The 13,020-nt window shown below is 51.5% G+C and overlaps 1 protein-coding gene across 1 annotated transcript; it reads left to right on the top strand.

Moving 5' to 3' along the window:
• Positions 1–354: 354 nt before the first annotated feature.
• On the top strand, positions 355–13,008 carry LOC131196360 (testis-specific serine/threonine-protein kinase 5-like). The gene is made up of 10 exons (XM_058179104.1): positions 355–450; positions 825–1,035; positions 1,629–2,133; positions 6,422–6,529; positions 7,664–7,866; positions 8,907–8,962; positions 10,248–10,380; positions 10,464–10,579; positions 11,681–11,863; positions 12,123–13,008. The coding sequence occupies exons 3-10, from the start codon at positions 1,930–1,932 to the stop codon at positions 12,563–12,565; spliced, it is 1,446 nt and encodes a 481-aa protein (XP_058035087.1). The 5' UTR covers positions 355–450; positions 825–1,035; positions 1,629–1,929; the 3' UTR covers positions 12,566–13,008.
• Positions 13,009–13,020: the final 12 nt, after the last annotated feature.

Here is a 13,020-nt window from a genome sequence, read left to right as displayed (position 1 = left end):
CATCCGGTGCTGACATTGGTTGAACCGGTTCTTTCTCCCAAAGCCTTGAAAACCTTTCTTACCGTGTTCCGTAGAAGACAATTAGCGTGATTTAACATCAGCCGTTTGATTTCAGATCTGCAGTATTTTACCACGTTCATTTTTTTGGCATGAAAAATTCTTACCGAGCAAGAGTTAGCGTGGCTACTGGCCTGTTTTAGAAGTGATGTATGTTTTCCCCAGACTAGGTATGCAGAGTCATCTAATCTAGCCTCTGGCTAAAACACCTTCCAAGTGTCACTGACTTATGGAGGTGGGTGGGGTTGCAAGGGAGCAGGTGTCAAAACCCCACGCAGACTCTCTCTCTCTGCAGCCGGACCGGAGCCTGCAGCCTTATGGCCAGATGACCACTGCCTGCCTTAAGTCTCTGCTTGATGTCCATGCTCTGTCTGTGTAGCTCCCAGCCTCTAGGTAATGAATAATATAACAGAATTGGAAGAGGCCTTGGAGGTCTTCTTCCCTGAACTGCTCTGCAGCCTCAGTTTCCCCAGGGCTGCTCTCTTCTCTGTCACCTGCCAGGCCTTCCCTTCTGAGGTCACCCAGAGACCACCTCCTCCCACTTTCCAGCTCCCTCACCATCCCAAGTTGCCATCCTCTGGGGGGGGGCTGGGCCCCAACCCCAAGGGGGAGGGGCAGAGTGGAGTGGGACAATCATTTCCCATCATCCGGACTCCACATGAGCAGCATTGCCTTTTAATCGATGCCTTGTGCTGGGGGTTCCCGTTGAGTTTGTGACTTCTTTCACGTGTGCCCAGCATGATTCTAAATTCATATTTTCTCCCCAGGTGCAGAACTTGACACTTGTTCCTGTTAACTCACATCCTGCTTGTCTCACCCACTTTTCAAGGCTGTCTTTCTAAACCGCCTTCTCCTCTTCTCAAGGGCCAGATCCCTTCCCATCTTCTGATGGAATTCCTGACAGATTTTCCTGCCTTTGCAAAGCTTCCGGAGAGGCTCATAAAAGGCAGTACTCACAGATTAGCTAATCCCACTGAGGTGTGTCCAGGTTAAAGATTTGGTGCAACTCTGCAGCTCAGAGCCAAGTCAGCCACGAGAGCAGCTTGGTATAATGGTGAAGGCATTGGGCTGGGAACCTGCAGATGGCGAGTTCTAGTCTCTAACCCTAACCTTAGGTACAAAGCCAAGTGAGTGACTTTGGGCCAGTCATTCCCTCTGAGCCATAGGAAGGAGGCAATGGCCAAACCCCTTCTGAAAAACTGTGCAGACACAACTGAATGGAAGGGGAAAATAGCAACTTCCTCCATCCGGATTTTTGGAATAGCTCACATTTGGCTGGGATTGCAGAAGATACAGAATCCTGACGTTCAAGCCAACCGCGGGGGCTGAATTTACACACCCTTGTGGCTTGAATACCAGGACTAGAGAGGACCCCTGCCAGCTTAGCAAGATGTATAAATCCAGTCTGTGACTCACCCAGCCTCTGTGAAACTCTGCCCGAGACGGGCTCCCACGGCCTCTGTGCCAAGGGCCCTTCAGCCAGCAAGGGTGGGGGGTGGAGACCCAGTGCAGCTGTGGCCCCCCGCCCGAGATCCGAAGTTCTACAACTGCTTGTTGTGCCTCGGTTCTAGAAGGCTGCCTCTGGAATGCCTGGGCCAGCCGGTCACTGTGGAAACTCTTCTGTCCAGAGCAACAAGGAACCCCTTGGGCTGCCACTCCTTGTGCTTGGCCAGTGGCAGCACCCACCCAGAAGATGAGAAAGGCGCCGTGCTAAGAAGGACCCACACGCTGTGCTTGCCCCCCTTGCAGAGCTGATGTGTTTGTCTGAACTGTGCTTCTGCCGGCCTCTCCCCCAGCCCTGCGGCAGCCCCTCCTCCAGCAACCCTCTCAGCCCGGCCGCCGGGCCACCCCCTCCTGGGCCAGTTCGGAGCCATGAAGAGCTTCTCGAAGCGCGAGGCCGACAGGAGGACGTTCTTGGAGCAGGTCCGGGAAAGCAAGGAGAATGGCTACCTCCTCTCTTCCAAAAAAATCGGGTCAGGGGCTTTTTCCAAAGTCTATCTGGGTTACGCCACCCAGGAGAAAATGATGCAGAACTACAAGCTGGCTTCAGACCTCAGGAATAAGAGGCACTCTATGGTGAGCCCCAGGAGGGGGGAGAGGGGGGGGCTCAAGGGAGTGGGAGGGGCTGGCCCAGGTGAGGCTGCCCTCCAGCTTATGCCCCACTACCATCTCTCCTGCCATTACCCACTTTCTCTCAATAAGTGACAAAGGCAGATTTGATCTATGGGTAGTTATGTAATATTTTAACACGTAATGGAAAGAGAAGAGTAGGACAATGGGGAGGAGGAGGGGGTGGACTCATAATTGGAGGGGAGGCACTGTTGGACTTCCCAAAGAACTTGGTTGGGACCGAGTCTCCCGGAGGTCTCTCTGTGAGCCACTGACAGTCAACACAACTCAACAGAACACCTATTCAGTCTATGGAGGAGTTTCCGGCCATTCAGTAAATGAAGGTGGTGCTGCTGCCCTTCATTCTTGGTTAAAACTCTCACTTCCTGGCCCTGTGGACTGGCTCTCCCTTCCCCTTCAAGATCCTCCTTCCAAAAGGCCTTCTTGAACCAAGTGCTTTCAGGACTGAGATCCTTCATCTCCAGATCCTTCTCCCAGCCCTTCGGCCAAGGTGGGCAATTAAGGTGGAATGGAGGGCATCTTGAAGGGGGAGCATCTCTGCAACAGAAGAATTCTCACGTAAAGGATTCTGATGGGGCTCCCCGATTCTGTGGTGCTGGGTACCACCATTTCAAACTGAAATTCAGGTAGTCCTATGGCTTCAGGAATCTGGCCAGAATACAATTTCATTTGGGTTACAGGTAAGCCCTGACTTATAACCATTCATTTAGTGACTGTCCAAAGTTACAACCTCATTGAAAAAGTGACTTATCTTTTTCACTCTTGCAACCTTTGCATCATCCCCATGATCAAAATTCAGACCCTTGGCAACTGACTCATATTTATAACGGCTACAGCGTCCCGGGATCACGTGATCTCTTTTTGTGACCTCGTGACAAGCAAAGTCAATGGGGAAGCCGTGTTCATTTAACAGCCAGGTTACTCACTTAACAATTACAGTGATTTACTTAACAGCTGTGGCAAGAGAGGTCATAAAGTGGGGTAAAATTCACTTAACTGTCTCACCTAGCAAAGGAAATTTTGGGGTCAGTTGCAGTTGTGGGTTGAGGGCTGCCTGTACTCTTTCGCACAAGGGTAACTCACGGGCCATAATTCTGGGGGGTGGGAGTGGTTGTGGGGGCTGACATCATGCAGTTTGATCCCCAGAACCTTACTGAACTCCTGGGCAACTTTATAAAAAGGCAGGAGAAAGATTATCAATAACCGTTCTGCACATCAGGTCTTGTTAAAAAAGGAATCAATAGAAATTATGAATTTTCATCTGCAGCTATTTTAGCCCTGGTGGACTTGATGCCCAGAGTGGGAGGGGCTGCTCCTCAGCATGCAAAGCCCCCTCCCCTCAGAGGCTGTGGTGGGCTTTCCCGCCTGTCCTGCCAGGTCAAGAAAGAATCCTTTTACGCCTTGGCTGCAGTGAGTGCAACAGAGGGAAAAACACCCCAGAGTGAACCGCCTGCTACCCGGAATTATTTTCTGTCATTGGCGTGTGATGAGGTGCTTTTCTGGAGATGTTTTCATCCAAATCGATCTGCAGGGGGCATCAAAGAGTTTCAGTGGCCATTTCTATTGCTTCTCTGAGCTCCCATCCCAGATTCTTTGAACTGGCCCATTGTCCAGTCCCTCTGGCCCTGACCTGAACTCAGCCTGCTTTCTCCCCAGGTTCATCATAGATTTATCACTCCCGCTGATTGATGGTCCAGAGATTGGTGGGTTGCCAGTTTATTTCCAGGTTAAATTTGAAGCATTGATGTGGACATGGCACAAAGCCAACATGAATAGAATCTGGATCCCCAGAGAGTGCCTGCAAGGCAATGAGGGGCTTGTATACCAGCCTCCCCTGCATGACTCCTGCCAAGGGAGCTTTTACCCAAGTATGGGATGATCTACCACACAGTAGTCACTGCAATAAGGTTGTGGTCATTTTTCATATAAGGAGGATTATTGCATCATATTTTTTGCTACTCGTAAGCTGCTTCGAATCAGATGACTGAGGTGGCATAAAAGCATTTAAAGTAAAGAAATCTGTTACATCACATGGTGTTAGAGGTGGCTGACATGATCACACGATTCCAAAATGGCTGGAGATGATCTGACTGGAACAGGAATGTCCCAGGTGGTTCTGGATGAGGGGAGAGAGGCAAATTGGGGATCCTGCCCACCTGTGTCAATGGTTGTTCTGTCCAGATCCCCACAGGCTGGAGTAGATCCATTTTATTTTTATTTTTATTTATTTATTTAGTCACACAGTATATATAAGCATAAGCATGAAATAACTATACAATATATCAGCATATATATAAGCATAAGTATGTAATAACTATACAAAATTGGATACAATCAAAGGGAATATTAGGACAGGGATGGTAGGCACGTTGGTGCTCTTATGCACGCCCCTTACAGATCTCTTAGGAATGGGGTGAGGTCAATGGTAGATAGTTTTTGGTTAAAGCTTTGGGGATTTCTGGGAATTGGGGGGTTGAGGCCAGAGATGGAGTGATGGTTAATATACAGGGATTATTGAAGATGTATAAATATAATTAATGCAGGGTCGGGTCTGCCCAGTTACCATTTTAGAGCGGTGGGGAGGGAGAAAAGAGAGAGTAGGAGGTAGGAAAGAGGAGAAGAGGAAGGAAGAGGGGTAGAAGAGGGAGAAGGAAGGTGTAGGGTGGAGGGAGGAGAGGATGTAGATAAGAGAAGGAGAGGAAGGTCTGGAAAGTAAAAGAAGGTAGTAGAGGGAAGAGTGTTAAAAAGGGGGGTGGTGACTGGGCAAGCCCGACTAATTGTATATAACTGTACATTGAATGAGTTGTTTGACATGATTGTAAAAATAAAACTTTTTTATGAAAAAAAAAAAAGCTTTGGGGATTTTGGGAAGAGACCACAGAGTCTGGTAGTGCATTCCAGGCATTAACAACTCTGTTTCTGAAGCCATATTTTCTGCAATCAAGATTGGTTAACATTAAGCTTAAATCTATTGTGTGCTCGTGTATTGTTGTAATTGAAGCTGAAGTAGTCTTCGACAGGAAGGACATTGTAATAGATGATTCTATGAGTTAAACTCAGGTCATGTCAAAGGTGGCGGAGTTCTAAATTTTCTAAACCCAGGATTTCAAGTCTGGTGGCATAAGGTATTTTGTAATCAGAGGAGTGGAGAACTCTTCTTGTAAAATATTTCTGGACACCTTCAATTGTATTGATGTCAGAAATGTGGTCTGGGTTCCAGACAGTCGAGCTGTATTCAAGAATTGATCTAACAAATGTTTATATGCTCTGGTTAGATCCATCCTGATCCCAGTGCAGACAAAGGGAAGGAAAGAGTCAGTCACCTTCTGCCCTGGCATTTTGCAGGGAGTGAGAAGAGGGAGATGGATGGACTGGCCCCACAGGGGAAAATCCTAGCAGAACCGGAGGGGAGCTGGCCTTGACTGCTCAGCTGATTCTTCATCGTTTAAAAGAGGAGTCTCCAAACTTGGCAACTTTAAGACCTGTGGACTTCAACTCCCATAATTCCCCAGCCAGCATGAGTTGAAGTCCACAGGTCTTAAAAGTTGCCTTTTGAAAATTGCCTTTTGAATTCTGGAAAATTGAATGTTGCCTTTTGAATTCTGGGGGTTAAAGTGAACAGTTCTTAAAACAGTCCTGCTGCCTTTTGAAAAAGCATCTTTGAAACTACATGCACACGTATGCTGCTTGTATGCAGCAGGGGAGATCACTCTCTTACACTGGCCCCTTTGTGAATGTCCTTTGGTCCAATCAGGGATGGCTTTGCCACCTTCCATGCCAGAAAGATACATTCCTCCAGTTCGTGCAGAAGCTGGAGGTCCATTGGAAGAGAGAGGCAGCAAGCAGCTTGCTCTGCCAGAGACCCTTCCACTACCTGGTGTGGCGACCTGCATTGGTTATGCTTATTAGCATAAGGTGTGTGTTCAACTGACAGATCAGGAACCTCTCCAGAAGGGGGCTAAATGGACTGCTAGCAACTGCTAAGCTTTTAAACTGCCTAAATATTTTGGTAATTCGCTTTACTGTTGAAAATGATGGCATTCCATTTTGATTATTTTAATATGGTGTCTTGTTTCTTCTCTTTTCCTGTTGCCGCCGAAGCCAATATGACGCTTGCACACCCTGGTTAGGAAGGTCCTGCAGGGTCAGTGGCGCAGCGTTCATCAGCCCTGAATCTCCATGGCCAAGGACTTTTCCCAGTGCCCGCTTCACGCTCTGCTTCCTCTTCCCGCAGGTTGCTATAAAGATAATTTCAACAGCAGAGGCACCTGTGGAATACACCAAAAAGTTCCTTCCAAGAGAAATCTACTCCCTGAATGTTACTTACAAGCACCTAAATGTGGTGAGTCTCTGCAAGGGAACCCCCAACCCTGATGGGCCTCTTCTGAGTAAAGCACCACAAGTACCCCCAACAGCAAAAGGGGCAGCACTTGCAACACAAGATGGGATCCAATTCGCAGCACATCGTATTTTCTGAAAGAGCCAGAAGTGAGCCTGGGGTGCCAGGCTCAATACAGCCACCAAAGGCCAACAGTAGGAGCTGGTTTTGCTGGACCCCATAATGAGGCATCCCGAGCACCAACAGGCCTCTTGCCTGCTTGCTCATGACGATCCTTCTTCACCCATTAACTGCAGAACAGGGATCAGAGTGGCATAAATTGGAAGTCCAGGATCAGAGGGAAACTGCTCCCATTTGGCCTCTGGGCCGCTTTACACGGCTCATGTGCCTTCAGAAAATATCCTGTTATACCAGACCTGGGTATTTCACTGCCCCTGAGCCACATCCGGCCCTTTGGCTGTCCCATGGAGATTCCTTTTATTTGAAGGCGGCTATTTTTTTGCAATGTACCTATGGGCATACATGTAGGCCTATGCCTCTCCACAGCCCTTTTCCTCCAACCCACCAACAGCAATCCAAGTTTCTCATTGGAAAATTAATTGCCCGTCTGAGTTATGCCCACTGCACACACAGCAATGTTCTCCCCCTCCCCCAGCCCCTCTACCACCACAGCTTCCCCCGAGGTAGTCCCAGTGCTGCTGGTCACCTAATTAGCAACGTTTTGCCAGGGAAAGCTGTCGTTGTCTTGGGCTCCAGCAGGCCATGAAATCCAGTAGGGGCAAAGGTTCCTCCAAGGCCAGAAGAACATCTTGTGCAGAAGAGGGACAAGAGGACGAATTCTCTTCAGTGATGGCTTCCTGTGATGGGTGCTCTGCCAGCATGCAGTCACTGAAGAGAACACAACTACTCTGTCCTTATGTGAACAACTAACCTCATCAGACTAGAAGATCTCCAAACTCCCTTCCCATCCTGTTACATGCTGCTGCTGCCTGAACCATGAACCCCCAAAGCAACAGGGATTCTGGTGGATCAGAGCATCAGGGTCGCATCACTATGCGCCAGGAGGCGAATGTGGAACGAGGGGGAGGCAGGGGGCTCCCTGGCTCCATGCTCAGTGAAAGTTTGGCTGTCTTGTAGATTCAGCTCTATGAGATGTATCGGAACAGCAAGCGCACCTACCTGGTGCTGGAGTTGGCCTCCCGGGGGGACCTCCTGGAGCACATCAACGCCACATCTGACCGGAGGGAGTACCCTGGCCTGGAGGAGGAGGAGGCACGCAGGCTTTTCCGACAGATTGTCAGTGCTGTTGCCCATTGCCACAATGTTGGCATTGTCCACAGGTGAGACAAGCAGGCGGGCAGAAGGAAGAGATGCATGGCAGGGTGGGGGAAGACGGTGGTATGTGCCAGGTGTTCTCCAGGGCCAGAAACCTCTCCAGATCAGCAGCAGGCAGTGGTCAGGATTGGTTGGCATCCTCTTGGGAACCACAGCCATGGGGGGCAGGCAGTGAACCCAGTGAAAGAAGCAACCGCAGGCAGCACAATTCTTGTTGCTCAGGGCTTCAACCTAGAGCAGGACTCTTGAGAAGCCACAGAGGGGTGAGATCATTCTCTAATGGGGGAGCAGCCATCTGGTCCCAGGACATCAGCCCACGGCCTGGAAATCTCTACGCAGAAAAGAATCCCACATAAGGAGGAAGAGCATCACGGAGTGCAGGTGGCGCCTAAGAGGTTGCCTTTTCTCCAGATTGTTTCATGTAATTGCCAGACAAAGACAAATTTACAGATAAATGGGAACTTTAGCAACTGACTGGGAGACAAACTCTGCTTTAGTGGAAGATTCTAATCTAGTATTTGTTGGAGACCACTATCAGAAATGTTTTAAAAAGCACAGAAATTCAGGACAGCTAGGATCTCTTTATGCCAAAGAGGAGTTAAATAGTCAAATTTGAATTGTTTTAAAAAGAATTCTGTGATGAATCTGAGCTCAGAGAAGTAGAGTCGAGGGTTATGGATAAGACTACAGGTAGATCTCTTTTGCAACTACAGCTGAGCCCAGAATTTTGGTCGCAAGCCATGATGGTCATAAACCAAGTCACCACATAACCACTGGATTATAGGATTATTTTTAGTGGTCATGAAGCAAGTTGTGTGTGCTCATAAACCAAAATCCAGATTGTTCATTGGGCAGCATCCCACGGATTCCAGCTCCTGAGAAGTTGCAGTGGGAAAGAACCCCCCCTTGGCCACATTTGAAGATGCTTGCTAGGCAGGGGTGACCCAAATCCTGGGCCAGACTGTCTCTTGTCCTGGCTGAATAAGCAAGGGAAGAAGCATCCATGCTGCTCAAAAAATGGGACTCTTCTTCTTCTTCCCCCCAGAGATTTGAAGTGTGAGAACATTTTATTGGATGAACGTGGCTTCATTAAACTGACAGGTGAGTTTTCTTCCTGGTAGGGAGGAGAATGAGATGGACTCGTTCTGCCACCTGCAGAATAAGGGAGCAGGATTACAGAACTGCGCAGAGCAGCCCCAGGGGTCAATGTGGCACCCTCCCCAGGTGAGCCCAGACGATCTGGGCTTCCTACATAGAATAGAATAGAATAGAATAGAATAGAATAGAATAGAATAGAATAGAATTTTTTATTGGCCAAGTGTGATTGGACACACAAGGAATTTGTCTTGGTGCATATGCTCTCAGTGTACATAAAAGAAAAGATACCTTCATCAAGGTACAACATTTACAACACAAATGATGGTCATAGACATCAAGACAACCATCTTGCTTTTAAAGGCAACCATCAAGCTGTGGTTGTCTTTAAACGCAAGAGCAGCTTTCCTGCCTCAGTGACATCTTTTGGGCAAAGAGATCAGAGCCTGCAGTTTCTCCTTTCAGCAGGCTAGTTCCCACCTGGTCTTTCCCTGGCCATTTGCAAGGCAAGATCCAGGCCCAAAGGAAGTTAATTAGTCTGTGAAGTGCTGTAAACGTGGGAAACGTAAAGGCACCCTAATCATCCTCACCAGTCTAGCTTAACATCTCAAGAGTTGAGTTATCATCTCAGGACAGGACAGAAGCTTCCCAGTATCTAAGGGGTTGCCCCAAAGAGGAGTGGGGGTCAGTCTATTCCCTAAAGTATCTGAAGGCAGAAGAAAAAGCAACAGAAGGAACTAATCAAGGAGAGAAGCAACCTAGAATTAAGGAGACATTTCCTGACAGTGAGAATAATTAGCCAGTGGAACAGCTTGCCACCAGAGGTTGTAGGGGATCCATCAATGGCTGTCCAATCTCTACTTGAAAACCTCCATCAAACCTCTCTTTCAAGAAGAAATTAGACAGCCATTTGTCTGGAAATGATATAGGCAGTGGTGGGATTCAAATAATTTAACAACCGGTTCTCTGCCCTAATGATTTCTTCCAACAACCAGTTCACCAAACTGCTCAGAAAGTTAACAACCGGTTTTCCCGAAGCAGTGTGAACTGGCTGAATCCCACCACTGGGTATAGGGTTTCCTGCTTGAATAAGGGGAGTAGAAGACCTCCAAGGTCCCTTCCAACTCTGTTATTCTGTAATGCTGTTATTCTGAGTTTCGCTTAGACCTCTCTCCCACTATCTGCATCCTGCCAAGCACCATTGTTTCTCCTAGTCTGCCCCTTTTATACCTGGGGTGGGGGACTGGGCTCAGGGCCCAGTGGAGAAGCTGACAGCTCCCCCTCCTTGCAGATTTTGGCTTTGCCAACCGCTACTCCTTGAAGAATTCACTGATGAGCACCTTCTGTGGCTCTGTGGCCTACACCGCCCCTGAGATCCTCATGAGCAAGAAATACAATGGGGAGCTGGCTGACCTATGGAGCCTGTAAGCACAGCGGGGGTGGAGCCACATGTGACCAGGGCCCAGGCTGACCCAGAGGCCCCTCCTGACCCTCTCCTCTCACGCAGTGGGGTCATCCTCTATGCCATGGTGACAGGGAAGCTCCCCTTCAAGGAGCGCCAGCCGCACAAGATGATCCACGTCATCAAGCAAGGCCTTGCCTTCCGGCAGCCGATCTCGCCAGGTACGAGGGGACATCTCACCCCACCCACCCACCCCCAGGTGCTCTGCTGGAGGCAGGAAGGCTCTTCATCCCCATCTGCCCCGCCTGCCCAAATAAACGGGGAATGACTGACTGGGCCCTCAACTTGTGCCCGCACACAACAGCATTGGTAGAGGAGAGTGTGTCTCCCGCTGGCTCTTCCCTCTGCTGCCAGAGGGTGGGTTTGGGCTCAGACCCACAAGTGATCCTGGTCCTTGGCAACCCCCATAAAACCAGAAGGAAGCGAATCCCAGGGACGGCAGCAGGGGAGAGAGGGCAGCTGGCCCCGAGGCAGTGGGGCAGGGCTCTGGTCTGCTGGGGTCCTCTAAAGTCCAGGAATTCAGTTCCAAGGAGGGGGCTGCAGGGCCAGAGGATCAGACAGGCTGCCAGGCTCTGGCCAGTCCTGCCACGACTCCTGGTGGTCATTACATTTGGTGGGAGCAGGAAGATCCTGTGGCAACTGCTGCTCCCCACCCCGCCAGAGTCCCTCTCTCCCCCTCAGTCAGCTAACATTTAGCAACAGCTCCCTCAGAGGGGGGAGGACACAGTGCAGGGCCCCACAACAGAGTGACTCAGAGACATCTGACCTCCATGGGAGGGGACTTGGCTTGGTCTGTGCTTTGGAGCAGGTTCTGCCTGTGAGACGTCACAGCTGAAAGGCAAAAGGAAGGGGCGTGCATAAGAGCACAATAGTGCCTACCGTTCTTGTCCTATTGTTCCCTTCATTATATCAAATTAATATAGTTGATGCATATTTTTTTTACATATATATATATATATATTCTTCAAGATATGTTGTTTTATCTATGACAATTGTTTGTGTATACTGTTGTGACAAAAAACAACAACAAGCAGCTGCACTGGGGAGGCCCTGAATTCCAAAAGGCAGCTGGACTTTCAACCGAGAAAGTTGCCTTTTGGAAAGCATCTTTGGGACAACTGTGACCTGGATGGGGGAGAATCTCCATAGTCATCTAGCTCTGAATTCCAGCTGCCAGGTCAGCCGACAGCTGGTTCTCCCAGGATGAGCAGATGGGAAGCGGTGGCCAAGCTTGTCTTCTTCCTCCCCCTCCCTCTCTCCAGAATGCCAGAATCTCATCGAGGGCCTGTTGCAGCTGAAGCCAGCGGCCCGCCTGGGGTTGCAGCAGGTGGCCACGCACCGCTGGATGCTCCCGGCTACCTCGGCCATCTTCCACCGGGTGATGAGCTCCATGGGAGTCCATCCGGAGTGCTCCCTGGGCCAAGAGAAGCCTCAGACGGCACCAGGTACCGGAGAGGCGTCCAGAGGGTCTCTTGTCCGCTGGCCGGAGAGCGACGCCTCTGGGACAAGCCGCCGCGGGTCCCGCTGGGCAAAGGAGCCGTCAGCAGGGACACCTCCCGCCCCATGAGCCTCGGGTGCCTCCTTCGAGGGCCAGTCGGTGGCGGGGAGGGCCGGGGTCGCCAGCCCCACCCTCGACGGGACCGGCAGTGGTCCCACACCGTGACCGGGCGCCCCCTCCCCTCCTCTCGCCCCGTCTCGTTGCAGGCGAGGTTGGCGGCCCTACGGCCCAGCTGCCGGACCTCGAGAGCCCCGCCAAGAGCCCGACCGAGGGCCCGGCCAAGGAGAGCAAGGTCCTGCCGCCCGCGCGCGCCTCCTCGGCCGCGGGGGCCTTCCCGCCCCGGGCCAAGGCTGAGAAGAAGAGCCCGCCGGTTACGCCGGCCAATTGCGTGCTGCAGCTGCCCTCGCCGCGCAAGACGGAGCGCCCGCCGCGCCTCTCGCTCTACCGGCCCAGCCTGCTGACCAGCCTGCAGCCCTTCCACCACCTGCCCAACTTCCGCAAGCCCGGCTCGGGCTTCTCGGCCAGCGCCTACGTGACCAGCAAGCGGCTCGGGGAGAAGGCGCCCGCCCGCGCCGCCGGCCTGGGCAGCGCCTCGGCCAGCCTCTCCAAGCAAGTGCATTCCCTCTACAGCATGACGCCCTGCCCGTGAGGCGCCCGCCCGACGCCCGGCCCGCTCGCGGCGGCAGCCACGCCCGCCCGGCCCGGCGCAGCACTCGGCCCGACGCCCGGGACTACCGCCGCCGGACGAGCCATTAAAGCTTATTCAGAGTCGCTCCGGGCTGCTGCCTGCTGCGATGCGCGCGCCCCGCGGCAGCCCCGGACCTCAGAGGCGGCCGACCAGGCCCCGGCGCTGCTCTTCGCCTGTCGGCACCCGCGCTTGTCCGCTCTTTCTGCATATACATCAGTGTACCGTTGCTTTGTGTGCGGCTGCTGCTGTCTGACGCCCGTTCTTCCTCCGCGGCCGCTGCCCGGCCTCTCGCGGCTCTTCCTAGGCAGAGCGGGTCAGGGGCGTCCTCCGGGCCCCCGACCACCCTGCACTTGTCCACAGCAGCTGCTCCAAGGCCAGCCCCCCCCCACTTCCAACCTAAAGCCGGCTTTGTCCAT

This window comes from Ahaetulla prasina, chromosome 3 (genome assembly GCF_028640845.1).
Source record: "Ahaetulla prasina isolate Xishuangbanna chromosome 3, ASM2864084v1, whole genome shotgun sequence".
NCBI lineage: Eukaryota > Metazoa > Chordata > Lepidosauria > Squamata > Colubridae > Ahaetulla > Ahaetulla prasina.
The sequence above is the reverse complement of the archived record's forward strand: the minus strand, read 5'-3'. Positions and strand labels throughout refer to the sequence as shown.

Coding starts and splice junctions, on each gene's coding strand:
- LOC131196360 (XM_058179104.1), top strand. CDS start 1,930: ATGAAGAGCTTCTCGAAGCGCGAGGCCGACAGGAGGACGTTCTTGGAG. Junction 6,530..7,663: donor CTTACAAGCACCTAAATGTG/GTGAGTCTCTGC, acceptor GCTGTCTTGTAG/ATTCAGCTCTATGAGATGTA. Junction 8,963..10,247: donor TGGCTTCATTAAACTGACAG/GTGAGTTTTCTT, acceptor CCCTCCTTGCAG/ATTTTGGCTTTGCCAACCGC.